The sequence below is a fragment of the Garra rufa genome, chromosome 5, assembly GCF_049309525.1.
Source record: "Garra rufa chromosome 5, GarRuf1.0, whole genome shotgun sequence".
Taxonomy (NCBI): Eukaryota; Metazoa; Chordata; class Actinopteri; order Cypriniformes; family Cyprinidae; genus Garra; species Garra rufa.
Window position 1 is genome coordinate 27,285,576 of NC_133365.1, and position 16,124 is coordinate 27,301,699.

Consider the following 16,124-nt stretch of genomic DNA (forward strand, 5'->3'; position numbering starts at 1 on the left):
CAAACATCTAGGTGTTTAAATAACGAATTAAATAGTAAACAACACGGTTCTCTCATGCTGAACTCAAAATCCTCTCCCACTTGTGATATTTCAGCCGTCCTCTTTGTGAAGTCACATGGGCGCCTCCTCTGCCCCGTGACTTTTTTTTTAAACAAATTGAGGCTGTACAGTCCAGCCCTGCTGCAGTATGAGACAGTGCGTGATCATTACTTCTCAATGGACCGTTACGTAATAGATTTATGTTTTCATTAGGTCTTCCTGTCTGTTGTTCATAGTTAGGTCCACACAGGTCACGACGGCGCACTCTTCATCATCCGTCATGTCCCCGGGGGTTTGATCACGAGATCTGAGGCTCCAGACGCAAACTTTCTACCTGCGATTCTTTAAAGAAACGAAACCAACTCGACATGGTGCTCTGATGAAACATATCGGTTTCAGGACATCCTGCATCCACACTGTCAAAACGAGTAGTTTGGTTTCCTTGTGGTTTGTGCAGTTTCTTCCTAAAAGCGGAAGTTACATCCCGCTTTTAGATTGGCGTCGCCGCCGTTGTTCATAAGGACAGGTAGGTCATGTTTGCTTCTCCATCTCCTTACTGTACTTCGCCGTTATATGTCTTTATAACCTTACACGCCCAAGCATCCGTGACTGACTGCTTAAGAAGGTGGTCTCATCTAAACATGCCACCTGCCTTTTCTGGCATTGATGTCTGCTAGTTTATTCAAACAACTACTCGGATGTTATTTTATCAGCGGGATATTTTAATAGTCACGTTATTATATTTACTTATTGAACCGTAACAGTCGCGCTTTAACGGCGTACTTCGGATTGTTTACATGGTCATGCATTTCCGCTACTAGAAAGATGCAGCATTTGTTTTAAAAACGCGGTTCAAAAAGCGTTCAGTGACACATTCAAGGTCTTGCAGTATCAGGGTTTCTATGGTCATGGAAATGTCGACTAAATTTGTAATTTACAGACCTGATAAAAGCCATGGAAATAAATATTAAATACTAACACTTATGGTGACCAGTTAAACCTCTAAATTCATCGACTAGATGTTTTTGAAAGCATCAAACTCTGTATAAATAAATAATTCGGTTATAATGAACTTGACATTAAAAGAGTGACTGCTTTTTATCATTTTAATTTAACTTTTTTTGACTTTTTAAAAATAATTATTAAATTACAACAAGAAAAACACTACACTACCAAAATTTCTGTATTTTTGAAAGAACTTTCTTTTGCTTACCAAGGCTGCATTTATTTGATTAAACATACAGTAATATTGTGAAATATTATTACAATAAAAAAAAAAATGATTAATATATATTAATATGTAATTTATTTCTGAGATTGCAAAACTGATGGCTATACTGATTTGTGACCCTGGACCAAAAGTATATTTGTAGCAATAGCCAAAAATACATTGCATTGGTCAAAATTATAGATTTTTCTTTTATGCCAAAAATCATTAGGTTATTAAGTTAAAATCATGTTCCATGAAGATATTATGTAAATTTCCTACTGTAAATATATCAAAACTTAATTTTTGATTCGTAATATGCATTGCTAAGACCTTCATTTTGACAACTTTAAAGGTGATTTTCTCAATATTTTGATTTTTTGGCACCCTCAGATTCCAGATTTTCAAATAATTGTATCTCGGCCAAATATTGTCCTATCATAACAATAGATAAGCATAGATCAGCTTTCAGATTATGCATAAATCTCAAGAAACATTTCGCAATATTAAAAGTTGTTTTGTGTTAAAGGGGTCATCGGATGCCCATTTTCCACAAGTTAATATGATGCTTTAGGGTCCTAATGAAAAGTTTGTAATATACTTTGATTAAGAATTCTCTATGGTAGTGTAAAAAAACACTCATTTTACCTGGTAAAAAATGCCTCTGTTCTCAGCAAGCGATATCAGTACCTGGCCCTTTAAATTATATGAAACTCTGCTCACCCCGCACCTCAGTTCTGTAGGGCGTGTCATTACATAGCACACGGGTGTTGCCTAGACAACAGTTGAGGGTATAGTTGTATAGTTTGGGGGAAAATGGCACTGGGGGGGCTTTGAAGACACTGCACAACCCCATCCATTTAAAATTTAATTTAAAAACCGGAGTTGGAACCGAAACAAGATGACACCCGCAAAGAAGTTCGACAATTACGGCTTATACTGGACGTGTCTGAATGGTTCGTAAACTTAATGTCACTTTGATTTATCTTTGTATGTACTGACAGGGTAGAGTACTGAGAGATATACGAACGCGATGTGTTTTACTGAGGTATAGCTGACTGAACAAGAGCAAAAAAGTGATTGGTTAACATAACTTACCCCGTCCTAATATTGAAATACATAAATGTGAGTGTTATGGTGTTTACTCATATGCTGTTGCGGGCTGTAAACACTTTTGCAGGTATTGCGTTAACGTTACCATTCTTAATGCAGTTATAACTGATCCAAAACGATTTAAATGAATTGTACATGACATCTTAATTAGGGATGCACCGATCTGTATCGGCCGATCACTTGCGCGTTTTGTCAGTAAAGCCGGTTCTGTAATCAGCGGTAAATGCCATCAGGTGCATGATTTCACGTTGAGCCGTATATACTACACACAGCCGTTGTTCACTGACGAGCTGCGCACATTCACACTGATAATGAACATTGATTTGCGCAGCTCGTCGGTAAACAACGGCTGTGTGTAGTATATACGGCTCAACGTGAAATCACGCACCTGATGGCATTTACCGCTGATTACAGAACCGGCTTTACTGACAAAACGCGCAAGCATGATCGGCCGATTCATATCGGTACATCCCTAATCTTAATCATTAACAGACACCGTTTTAAACCATCTAGCATTACAAAGCTAAGCTTTATACTGACCCTCGTTTTTAAAGCAGTATGGTGAGAAATCATTCGCGTAAACATGAACCCATTTAGGTAGATCGGCGGCCACATTCCCTCAGTGCCATCAGTTTACTTCTGACTCTGGGCGGGTCTATGCTAAAACACTGCTGTCTATCAACTATCGCAGGAGCGGCTTCTGTCGGTGTTACACCACAACGACAGGCATCTGAGAACGGCTCGATATGAGAAGAGGCAAATTATTTTACTTAATTAAAAGAAAACTACTGGGTGGATCTTTGTCATTCTAGGGTGGTTGTGTACACACACTCCCAACACACATTTCAGTTCAAACAGCTTGTAAAAGTGCATGTGGCACCTCATGATCTCTTTAAAAATTTGCCTCAGGATTCTTTGATGCATAGAAAGTTCAAAAGAACAGCATTTATTTGAAACAGAAATATTTTGTAATAATGTAGAAGTTTTTACTGTCACCTTTGAACAATTGTGTCCTAGAGAAATGAAAGTAACATTTCTAAAAAAAAAAAAAGTGTATGAGTAGTAATAATATTAGCTTATTTCATTACCTCAAAATTATGACAGATGTTTAACAAATGTATTGTCTAATTTTGTCTGTTTGTACTGAACAGGAAACGCTAAAAAGCTTTCTTATTGTAGGTTCCTGTTTTTCAGACCATGGCAAACGAGCACTCCCCTCTTCTTGTTCACGGGGTGTACAGCATGATGGGTGATGCTGAAGATTCCAGGGGTGGATCAGCAGTGACAGGAGAAGGATCCCCCAAATCAACCCCCCGTAAACTCAACACCTTCTTCGGTGTCATGGTGCCCACCATCCTCTCCATGTTCAGTATTGTGCTCTTTCTTCGCACAGGTGAGTGCGAGATGGGAAAAGACAGAAGCTGATGACCAGAGACTTTATTAAACATTTTCACTATGGCCAAGTATCACAATATACAATTGAGGTCAAAAGTTTACATACACCTTGCAGAATCTGCAAAATGTTAATTATTTGTCCAAAATAGAAGAGATCATACAAAATGCATGTTGTTTTTTATTTATTGCTGACCTGAATAAGATATTTCACATAAAAGATGTTTACATATAGTCCACAAGAGAAAATAATAGTTGAATTTATAAAAATTACCCCGTTCAAAAATTGACATACACTTGATTTCTTAATACTGTTCTTCACAACAATCCTTTAGGTCCCACAAATTCTCTGTTTTTTCAGCATTTTTGTGTATTTGAACCCATTCCAACAATGACTGTATGATTTTGAGGACAACCGAGGGACTCATATGCAACTATTACAGAAGGTTCAAATGCTCACTGATGCTTCAGAATGACCTAAATGGGGAAAAAAAGTATGATATTTAGACAAAATGGTAGAAATCTTCATTTTGTTCAAATGTTTACACCCCTGGCTCTTAAAGCATCTATTTTCCTTCTGGAGCATCAGTGAGTGTTTGAACCTTCTGTAATAGTTGCATATGAGTCCCTCAGTGTGAAAATATGGATTTTTGAAATCATACAGTCATTGTTGGAAAAGGTTTAAATACAAAAAAATGCTGAATAACTATCATTCAGGATGGTTCAGTGGATCATTTATGTAACAACACAGTGTTAAGAATCAAGCATATGTAAACTTTTTTCTCTTGTGGACTATATGTAAACGTATTCATCTTATTCAGGTCAATACTAAATAAAAAATCACATGCATTTTGTATGATCCCTCTTATTTTGGTAAAATAATTAACATTTGGCAGATTCTGCTAGGTGTATGTAAACTGTTGACCTTAACTGTCTCTCCCCTCGTGCCTATGTCTTTTTGTGCATAAATTATTCTAATACAGCATATGTCTATTTTTCAGGTTTTGTTGTGGGTCATGCTGGTCTCCTCCATGGTCTCCTCATGCTGTTTGTTGCCTACTTCATCATCTCGTTGACAATCCTGTCTATATGTGCTATTTCAACGAATGGAGCGGTGGAAGGTGGCGGGGCCTACTGTATCCTTTACTAATTTTTCCATCATACAGAGCACAAGAAATGCAGACTCAATGATATGTGAATCTGTTGTCTAAATATTGTTGTTGACCTTTAACTCTTTAGTCTTAGTCATGATCAGTCGTTCTCTGGGACCAGAGTTTGGAGGCAGTATCGGCCTGATGTTTTACTTAGCGAAGGTATGTGCGTGCGGCGTTTATGTACTTGGTCTGGTGGAGGCCATACTGGACATCTTTGGGAAGGATCCAGGTGAGCAGTGCATCGAAACGCACTGTACTAAACAGTCTTTGAAGCAATTCAACGCATATGACTTGAGTTTTTATATTGAAGCATCTGTTTTCTTCTCTCTACAGGCTCTGCTGTGTCACAAGGGCTGCGTGTGTTGCCGCAGGGCTACTGGTACACTGTGTTGTACTCCTCTCTTGTGCTGTTGCTGTGTCTGGTGGTGTGTCTGGTTGGTGCTCATATCTACGCCAAAGCCTCTTTTATCATTCTGCTGGTGGTGACGGTGTCACTGATCTCTATCATCATCAGCCCCATGATAGTCAGCCCACAGCACTTCAACATCACACACACATATGGCAACAACCACACCGTCACTGTCAACCCTAGCTACACAGGCTTCAACGGCACTACGTTAAAAAACAACCTTGGACGTGAGTAAGATGATTGTTCACGCAGTAATGATAGTGATAGTTTTGATAATGATCACTGAGACCATTTAGCAGTTATATTTCAATATACGTGAAAAGGGAAATCAAACTGATTAAAGTCGTCTTGTGTGTTAGTGGGAAAAAGGTATATTGGGCAGTGAAGTAATGACATTTTTAAAAGAAAAAGAGAAAATTTGAAAATTGTATCTATCTATAGATCTCTACACATACATACATACATACATACATACATAGATAATTTATCATTTATATAATTGCACTGGCATGAATTTTATCCATATGTCTCCTCGTGTAGCACGGTACTCTCTGGACTACAGTACCAACACCATGATGTCTTTTGCCACTGTATTTGCTGTGATGTTCACCAGCTGCACAGGCATCATGGCAGGAGCCAACATGTCGGGTAAAACCAGACAACCACAGACACCATTCACACACACACTTCCTTTATTTGCATCCTCTTTTTAGTTGCCAATATATTTGTGTTGACTTTTACAATATTGATAACACTTTTATAATGGAAGAGAGTCATAAACATGTCATTTGATTTGTCTCACTTTCTCAGGTGAGCTGAAGAACCCCAGTGAGTCAATACCTAAAGGGACCATCATGGCGGTGTCATACACGTTCACTGTCTATGTGCTTCTCTACCTGCTCCTGAGCTCTACCTGCGACAGGTGCCATTTATGACACTTAGCCACATGGCAATTTGCAATGTGTTTAAACAACGCTTTGTTCTCCCTCTCATTTACAGTTGAAGTCAAAAGTTTACATACACCTGGCACAGGTGTGTTTTTGTTTTGTTTTTTTGTTTGGTGATAGTTGTTCATGAGTCCCTTGTTTGTCCTGAACAGTTCAACTGCCCACTGTTCTTCAAAAAAGTCCTTCAGGTCTCAGAAATGTTTTTTTTTTAGCATTTTTATGTATGTGAACCATTTCCAACAATGACTCTATTATTTTGAGATCCATCTTTTCACACTGAGGACAACTGAGGGACGCATATGCAACTATTACAGAAGGTTCAAACTTTCACTGATGTTCCAGAATGAAGATGTGTATATTTTGATTATTTTGCCTAAACATCATATTTTTTTTTTTCATTTCGTACTGCCCTTCAGAAGCTATAGAACATACTTGCATGTTTCCCAGAAGACAAAATAAGTTTATTTTACCCTGATCTTCAAATCAAAAAGTTTTCACCCCCAGCTCTTAATGCATCATGTTTCCTTCTGAAGCATCAGTGAGTGTTTGAACCCTTTCTAATAGTTGCATATAAGTCCCTCAGTTGTCCTTAACAAAAAAAAAAAACACACACACACAGCTGTGGATCATTCAGGTAAAAACAGTATTAAGAATCAAGTGTATGCAAACTTTTGAATGGTCATTTTTATAAATTCAACTATTATTTTCTCTTGTGGACTATATATTCAGGTCAGTACTAAATAAAAAAAATAACATGCATTTTGTCTTAGCCCTCTTATTTAGGTAAAACAATTATTACAATTATTATTTTGCAGATTCTGCAAGGTGTATGTAAACCTTTGACTTCAACTGTATCTCCACCTTTTTCCTTCTGTCATTTATTGGTCTCTCTCTCTCTCTCTCTCTCTCCCTCTCCCTCTCTCTCTCTCTCTCTCTCTCTCTCTCTCTCTCTCTCCCTCTCCCTCTCTCTCTCTCTCTCAGGTTGTTGTTAATCAATGATTACGCAGTGTTTCAGCGTGTGAACGTGTGGCCTCCATTCGTGACGATTGGGGTGTACTGTGCATCTCTCTCAGCTGCTATGTGCTCCATGATAGGAGCTTCTCGAATCCTCCACGCTCTTGCTCTGGACCAGCTTTTTGGTTAGTGTGCGTTTATGTACGTTTGGTCTGATTAAGGGACATATTTCAGGCTGGAAACTGATACTGAGATGTTTATTTATGTTAGGGCAGTTGAGATCTCCACAAGAAGTGTTATGGAAAAACATTAGTGGGCAGTACTTGGAAAGCAGTATTCAGAGTTTCTAAGGAAAAATATGCTTAGTGAATAGTTTAGAGTATAACTTTTGTGTCAATATTTATAGGCTGTTATATGGTGTGAGAGCACATATATCTCTGTGAAAAGGTTAAAAAAAATACGTTTTAACTAGAAGAATTATAACACATTTCCTCTAAACATTTTCTACTCAAATCAGTCAACTGACAAGTCATAATCAGAACTAAAGAAGCTGATCTTTTGAGACCTTCGTTCATTATCAGACCACACATTAGAGCTTTCTGACCCTGCATAGACAGCAACTACATCAGTGGTTCAACCTTAATTTTATGAAGCTACGAGAATACTCTTGTGAATGTGCATTGACTGACATGGAAGAGAAGAAATTGTTAAATAAAGTTGTTATTTTTTCTTTCCAGACTAAAAGTATTCTTGTAGCTTCATAAAATTAGTTTTTTTTTTTTTTTTTTACAATTTCCTTACTACCTTTCTAGGCCTTGAATGTGGTAGTTCCATTGCTGTCCATTTAGGGTCAGAAAGCTTTCAGATTTCATCTAAAATATCTTACAGGTTTGGACCGACATGAGGGTGAGTAATTAATGACAAAATCTTCATTTTTGATGTTCAAAATCTTTATAATGTTTAATGTTATACAATTTATTGTAGTGATAGGTCAGTAGCCTGATTAAAATTAGGTTATAATGCTTATAATGTACCAGTGGAAATAATTTTTGCATGGTTGCTACTGCATTTAAACAGGAAACAATAAAATGACATTACCCCAGCAGAGATTTTATCTCTTCTGTCTGGTTGAGCAAAGCTTTATTAAAGCGTGTTCATATATCTGGCTTTTCACAGCATGATGACATACAAGAGCCATAAAACCAAAGTTTCACACCATGTAGCATTTTGACCACAGCTTAGCTCTGTGTGTAGGATTTATTTTCTTGATTATACTTTGATCATGAGGAGAAAATGCCACTTTTATGATTTTAAATGCTCCTGCTGACCCAGTTACTAAGTTACATTGTTGGTTTTGACTTGATTGTTATGATATGATGGTGTAATCTTATCCTGGAGTGACATGATGGTACTGCTCTGTTAGAGTGTGTCAAGGTTTTGTTGATCTGTGCTGTGATCTGGTTTCAGGTCTGCCTCTGGCTCCGGCTGCAGTCACCTCCAGCTCTGGGAACCCGTGGGTGTCTGTTCTCTACACCTGGGGTCTGGTGCAGGTATAAGGAGCTGTGTGCGTGTGTCTTTGGATGTTATTTTTGTGACACATGATATAAAGAGTATGTCTGTTAAGATTGTATTTGTGTGTGTTGTAGTGTACACTGTTTGCAGGACAGCTAAATGTGATTGCTGGTATTGTGACAGTTTTTTACCTGTTGGCATATGCGGCGGTTGATTTGGCTTGTCTGGCTCTGGAATGGGCCTCTGCTCCAAACTTCAGGTACTGTTCGAAATTTGTTTGTGTGCACATTTTATAAGATCTTTTTTTTTTTTTCAATTTAAAGCATCCTTGCTAAATAAAATATCAATTTACTCAAAAATTTTTCTCCCATCCTTCTAGGCCAACATTTCAGTTTTTCTCCTGGCACACATGTCTGTTGGGTATTATAAGCTGTGTGGTAATGATGTTTGTAATAAACCCAGTGTATTCCTCGGCCAGTATTGTACTGCTGCTGCTCCTCCTACTGTTCCTGCACTACCGCTCTCCCACCAGCAGCTGGGGCTACATCAGCCAAGCGCTTATCTTCCATCAGGTACCTACACACACACAAAACACATGGGAATGCACTGAACTTTAAATCCAGAGATGGTCTTTCTGTGCTTCTTTCAGGTGAGGAAGTACCTTCTGATGTTAGACTCCCGTAAGGATCATGTAAAGTTCTGGCGGCCTCAGGTCTTACTGATGGTGGCGAACCCACGCTCCTCCTGTCAGCTTATCTGCTTTGTCAACCAGCTGAAGAAAGGAGGGCTGTTTGTTCTTGGGCATGTGCAGATCGGAGATCTGGGTAGGATGAAGGGAGTATGTTAGGGTTGGGGAGCAATTGTATGATAGAACCCAAGTTTCACAAGGCATATAATAATATGTTCTCTGGGTTTTTGTTACGGAAAAGCTGTGTTCGTGTTTACTTGATGTTCCAGAACACTAAACTGTTTTATAAGTGCATGTAAAGTGGGTCATTGTTTATCACAGAGTGGAAATCAAACCACCAATGACAATGAATAGCTGTCTAAAAAATCTGGTTTAAGATAATCTATTCTTTTTATATTTGAGCAAATCCACCATTAGACCTGATGATGATTTCTGTTTCAGCTAATGTGTTTCTCATTCCATTGTAATCTGTTAACTTGAATCAAATTGAGTTTTAACTCAAGCTTAATCCACCTCCATGGATGACTTGCTATTTTTTTTTTAAAGAGTTCATGAACTTAAAGGTATAGTATACAAAAAATGTTTACTCACTCACCCTCACGTCATTTCGAACTTGTTTGACATTTGCTGTTGCAGAACCAAACCATTTTAGAACCATTGGCTTTCATTAGCTTGATTTCCATCTAAAGTTGCGAATTTAACTCATGCGCAAAATTAAAATACATTTGCGAATGATCGCAGTTTCCATCCAACAAGTCAGAGAACAAAATGGTCACTTCCTGATAAAGTGGCACTAAATGTGGAGTGGAGACAAAACCATAAGTGCGGTCATTGCTTTCGGAGGCGGATGCCTGCTGTTAAGGAACGCAGTCATGTAAGACAGTTTTGGGAGGCAATTATACAGAAATACTTTGATGATAGTCTTTGTTTGGGTATTTTAAAATGACCATAAAAACATTTCAGATGCTGTGCAACAAGATTTTTTTTTTGATGCGCATGGAGGAATTTATTCAGCAAATGTTTCCATCTCCCATTATTCGCATTAATCCTTTTTTGCACAAGTCAAAAACCACCTCAAGCAAGCATAACAATATTTTTGAGAATTAAGGGATTTTTTTTTAAATTTGGCAGTTCCATCACTCGTTTCTGATGCGATAAAATGCACATAAAAACAGGGTGATGGAAACATAGCCATTGTATAGACAAAAAAAAAAAGAGATATTTCTCAGAATGTCTTTTTAATAATGAATATCTATATCACGACAGAATTGCCATTTCTGAGTGAACTGTACCTTTAAGATTACTAAACAGTTTTCCTGGTGTGAGTTCATGTTTTTGTACACTGGATGTCAGATTAGAAAGGGGCAAAAAAACAAATCTCTCTGGACTCTTTCTCACAGATGTGTTGCCAGCAGACCCGGTGCAGCCGCAGTATAATTTCTGGTTGAGTCTGGTGGATAAATTGGGTGTAAAGGCCTTCGTGGATCTGACTCTCTCTCCGTCTGTCAGGCAGGGCACTCAGCATCTGCTCCGCATCACTGGACTAGGTGAGACATTTCCTTATCACGTTATCTTATGCTGTATGGCGTCAGGAAGCATAAATTAGATTAGATTCATCTTCATTGTTGTTGTACATATCTAGTGAAAAAAACAGTAAATACTCATAGATGGCATCTGCTCCACAATGTTAAAAGTCACTCATGTCTCTTAAAGGAACACTCCACTTTTTTTGGAAATAGGCTCATTCTCCAACTCCAACAATGTGACTAGTATAGTCCAATTCACAAATAAATGACTCTCATGTGTGGTTCTTTTTAGTAAATAAAAAAAATAAAGCACAAGTGTACACTACCAGTCAAAAGTTTGTGAACAGTAAGATTTTTAATGTTTTTTAAAGAAGTCTCTTCTGTTCACAAAACCTGCATTTATTTGACTCAAAGTACAGAAAAAACAGTTTTGAAATATTTGTACTATTTAGAATGACTGTTTTCTATTTGAATATATTTTAAAATGTAGTTTATTCCTGTGATGTCAAAGCTGAATTTTTAGCATCATTACTTCAGTCACATGATCCTTCAGAAATAATTCTAATATTCAGATTTGCTGCTCAAAAAACATTTATTATTATTATGTTGAAAACAGCTGAGTAGCATTGTTTTTCATGTTTCTTTGATGAATAGAAGGTTCAGAAGAACAGAATTTATCTGAAATAAAAATCTTTTGTAACATTGCAAATGTCTTTTGATCAATTTAAAGCATCCTTGATAAATAAAGGTATTAATTTCTATACTTTCCCAAAAAAATTATACTGACTCCAAGCTTTTGAATGGTTTAGTGTATAATGTTACACAAAAGCTTTTTTACTTCAGATAAATGCTGATCTTTGGATCTTCTATTCATCAAAGAATCCTGAAAAAAATATACTCATAATAATAATGAAGTGTTTATTGAACAGCAGATCAGCATATTAGAATGATTTTTGAGTAATGATGCTGAAAATTTAGCTTTGATTACAGGAATAAATTACATTTTAAAATGCATTCATAAAAAAAATAAAAAATATTTCCAAATTGTATTGTTTTTGCTGTACTTTGGATCAAATAAATGCAAGCTTGGTGAGCAGACTTCTTTAAAAAAAACATTTAAAATCTTACTGTTCAAAAACTTTTGACTGGTAGTGTAGTCTGACACACAAACATATGACTCCTTTGAACCAGTTCTCTTCTTTTCCAGGAGGCATGAAGCCCAACACTCTGGTCTTGGGCTTCTATGACAACTGCTATCCAGAGGACTACTTCCTGCAGGACCCTGTCTTTTGCGAGGGTGATAGGGGTGAGGGTGATAATTTCGGGGTGGACCTCCCATCCTTACAGGCTCATTTTCAACCGGTGCGCCATGCCGAGAGCCCTCGCGCTCTTCAGCCCGAGGAATATGTGAGCATCATCCGTGATGCCATAAAAATGGGCAAGAACGTTTGTTTAGGCCGCTACTTTTTCCAGCTGCCGCCTGAGAGCAAAGGCATAAGGGGAAATGACAACGTGGACACCATTGACGTGTGGCCGACAAACCTACTGTCCCCAGGCAGTGCCAGTTACGCAGACGTGTCCAGTCTTTTCATGCTTCAGATGGCGTGTGTCTTAAACATGGCCAACAGGTGGCGCCGTGTGAGGTTACGTATTTTTGTTTGCGTGGAGTCCGAATCGGGAGACCAGGGTTGGCTGGCCAAAGAGGAGCAATTTAGGGATTTGCTGGGAAAGCTGAGGATTCGTGCCGCTATTAAGATTGTGGCGTGGGATAACGTGGCACGCTTGTTTAGAGGGCCAATCTCAGATGGTCAAAAAGTGTCGGAAGACTTCCTGTGTGGCGTAAATGCCCTGCTGAGAGAACACAGCTCAACGGCGGCAGTCCGCTTCCTGTATTTGCCCCATCCTCCCTCCAGTTCGGAGCTGTCACAGCAGTACCTGACGCAGTTGGACATGCTGACGCGAGACCTGGGCCCGACTCTCTTGATCCACGGGGTCACACCAGTAACATGCACTGAGCTCTGAGAAACTAACCAAAATGTATTTGTGTGATAGAGGGGAACATCTGAAATGTTAGCGAGTGAAATACAAGTGTATTTGATTCCTAATATTCTCAAATGGCGGGTGATTTTGAGGACCAAACATCATAAACTGCTCTTGGTAAAGATGTTATTTAAAAACAGGTGGATAGACTTTGTGTTGTTGGTGGAAACAGCTGTGTTTTGGGTTTATGGGTGAATACTGCCGAATCATGATGTAGTGCACAGTTGCTTTTGTGCTATTTGTGCACCTCCGTTTGTTCTCATTAAGTTTAGTGTTGCTGAAAAGGGAGTGCTTGCATATCCTGTGATCCATGTTTATGTGTTTGTGCAGGGAAAATAATGTTGACTAATAATGATAGAAACAGTTTGCCTTAAATGAGATATGGTTACAGTTGGCACAGTAATAGGGCAAAGTGAGTCCGTTTACTCACTTGTGTTTGTTTTTTGTTATTGTAATGCACTGTTGGAGAATTTTGTTAATAATTTCTGCTTTTTCTTGGTGTGAAACAGACCCTTTGAACACGTTGTGACCCAGTTAGAGCTTGTGAGGAGCCCTTGTGGGTTTGTGTCATTGTTTTTTGGTGTCATATGGCAGAACTGCTGCTCTCAGCTTTCCGAATTGAGCTCTTACATTGAATTTGTGCATCCGTAGTGTATTTACTGTCATTTGGCCAATTATATCAACATGTTATTTATTATTGTTATTATTACATTTGTGTGTGTGTGTGTGTGTGTGTGTGTGTGTGTGTGTGTGTGTGTGTGTGCTTGTGAGAAGGCACAGAACCGGTCTTCTTGTGCACCTGTTAATGAATCTTTATTTCATATTGTGGGCCTCAAGAAATTCCCCTGACCATTTGCATTACCTCCTGTTGTTTTTACATCCTGTTGATTTTTTGTGTTTCTCGCCATTTTGTGCTTTGGTTATGCTGACTGGGAGCTCATAAATGTCTGATTGGTTAGGGCTGTCTTCACCTGGTCTTTGTGAACTGAAAAGGGATACTGGCTAAAATAATACTTGAATACTTTGCACATTTGCGCGTGTTGTTATGCATTAACAAAAACACAATGCCGAAGCCCAGGAATGTCAGTCCTTCATCATATCTGTAGTACTAGGAGTCTTATGCTGAATAATAGATGTGTACACGTAATTCCATTCTGTACATTTTATTATATATATATAAAAAATTTTAACAGTGCTTTGAGTATGCAAAAATTACTTTACAATCCAGTTTTCATATAATCTGCAGTATTTAGAAGTTTGACATCAGAAATCATTAAGGTGCATTATTAGCAATTTAGTTAATCAGGAAGTACAGTTAGGATGTACTGCGGTTCCTCTGCACTATATACAATAGCCCAATCATATGACAGAATGTCAAGTCTGTAAACAGAAGACTTTGTGATTAAACAAAATATTTCAGTCTTATTTGTTCTTCATTGCCTCTTTCTTTATGTTGAAATTATGTTGTTTCTTCAGTCTAGAATGAGTGTCTTTACATCACATTATGGAAAAGCAATAAATAGATTATTAATCTAAGAGTCATAGCTAATAGTATAAAACTAGTGATTATTAAGTGACTGATGTTCTTCAGTGCTACCCTATGGGTATTTTTTACATTTCAGACAGAACAGCTGGCATAGGGAGGTAAAATCTACTGTCACTCCGTATTTAAAAACTACATTAAAAGCTCATATATATATATAGAAAGCTATAGTATCTAGTCATTTATATGATGCAGTTAAAGGAGAAGTTCACTTTCAGAACAGAAATTTACAGAATTTACTCACCCCCCTTGTCAGCCAGGATGTTCATGTCTTTCTTTCTTCAGTTATAAAGAATTGTTTTTTGAGGAAAACATTTAAGGATTTCTCTCCCAAGTTTGAACTTCCAAAATGCAGTTTAATTGCAGCTTCAAAGGGTTCTAAACGATCCCAGCTGAGGAATTATTTTTCAAAAAAAAAAAAAAAATGACAATTTATATACTTTTTAACCTCAAATGCTCGTCTTTTCTAGCTCTGCGTGTACTCTGTGTATTCCAGTTTAAGACAGTTAAGAGTATGTCGAAAAACTCCCATCTAATTTTCTTCCCCAACCTCAAAATCATCCTACATCGCTTATCTTTTTTTTTTTTTTTTTTTTTCTTTGCATGTTCACTTTGTAAACACTGGTTTGGTACTTCTGCAGCGATGTAGGATGATTTTGAAGTTGGAGAAAATGAGATGGGAGTTTTTTTTTAAATACTCTGTCTTGAACTGGAATGCACAGAGTTCATGCAGAGCTAGACAAGATGAGCATTTGAGGTTAAAGTAATAAAGGTAAAAGGTAAGGTAAGAGGTAAAAGTATATAAACTGTCAATATATATATTTTTTTAAATAACCGATCATTTTGCTAGATGAAACCTATTTTTCTTGGCTGGGATCATTTAGAGCCCTTGAAGCTGCATTTTGGAAGTTCAAACTAGGGGGCACCAAAGTCCTGAAATGTTTTTCTCAAAAACAATTTCTTTACGACTTAAGAAATGACAAGGGGTAAATAAATGATCTGTAAATTCTTGTTCTGGAAGTCAACTTCTTTAATTATTGCAACTAGACCTGTAAGCATTACAATTGGCATGTCGCATTTCTCAAAAAAAAAAAAAAAAAAAAAAAAAAAAGCTGATTCATTCAACACAAAGCAAGGGTAAAAAATTACAGCATAACTCTATATCAGTGTTGACTATTGTGCTTGCTCGATTTCTTTGGATAATATTATACAAAGTAAAGGTTATTTGTTGTATATACTGTCCTGTTGAAATGTTCAGGGTCAGCAAGATATCTTTTTTTCTTTCTATGATCGTAAGTGACATACAGTGGTGGCCAAAATGATTAGAACACTTGTATTTTCACCAGCTATGGTCATCTTTTGCTGTAGCATGTCAGTAGGAAATATCAGTTTAGATTTTCAAACATACATTTTGCCATCAATTGTAATAATCCAGTGAGACAACAGCCAGTGCTCCACACAGAGATCTGATCTCATCATCCAGTCTGTCTACAATGACATGAAGAAACAGAACAAACTGAGACAGACTAAATCCAGAAGAACTGTGGCAACGTCTCCAAGAGATGCTTTAAGAAACCTACCTGCAAAGCTACCTGAAAAA

At 37.6% G+C, this 16,124-nt stretch overlaps 1 protein-coding gene across 2 annotated transcripts; it reads left to right on the forward strand.

Annotated features, from left to right (window-relative positions):
* Positions 1 to 14: 14 nt before the first annotated feature.
* slc12a9 (solute carrier family 12 member 9) lies at positions 15 to 14,406 on the forward strand. Of its 2 annotated transcripts, none has more exons than XM_073839697.1 (14): positions 15 to 565; positions 3,539 to 3,752; positions 4,753 to 4,887; positions 4,997 to 5,134; positions 5,239 to 5,541; positions 5,855 to 5,962; positions 6,125 to 6,236; positions 7,243 to 7,400; positions 8,683 to 8,765; positions 8,862 to 8,986; positions 9,107 to 9,299; positions 9,377 to 9,551; positions 10,816 to 10,962; positions 12,149 to 14,406. In XM_073839697.1, the coding sequence occupies exons 2-14, from the start codon at positions 3,557 to 3,559 to the stop codon at positions 12,961 to 12,963; spliced, it is 2,688 nt and encodes an 895-aa protein (XP_073695798.1). In that variant the 5' UTR covers positions 15 to 565; positions 3,539 to 3,556; the 3' UTR covers positions 12,964 to 14,406. The 2 variants fall into 2 exon arrangements, with proteins under 2 accessions (XP_073695798.1, XP_073695799.1); XM_073839698.1 differs by having other exon boundaries at positions 3,554 to 3,752.
* Positions 14,407 to 16,124: the final 1,718 nt, after the last annotated feature.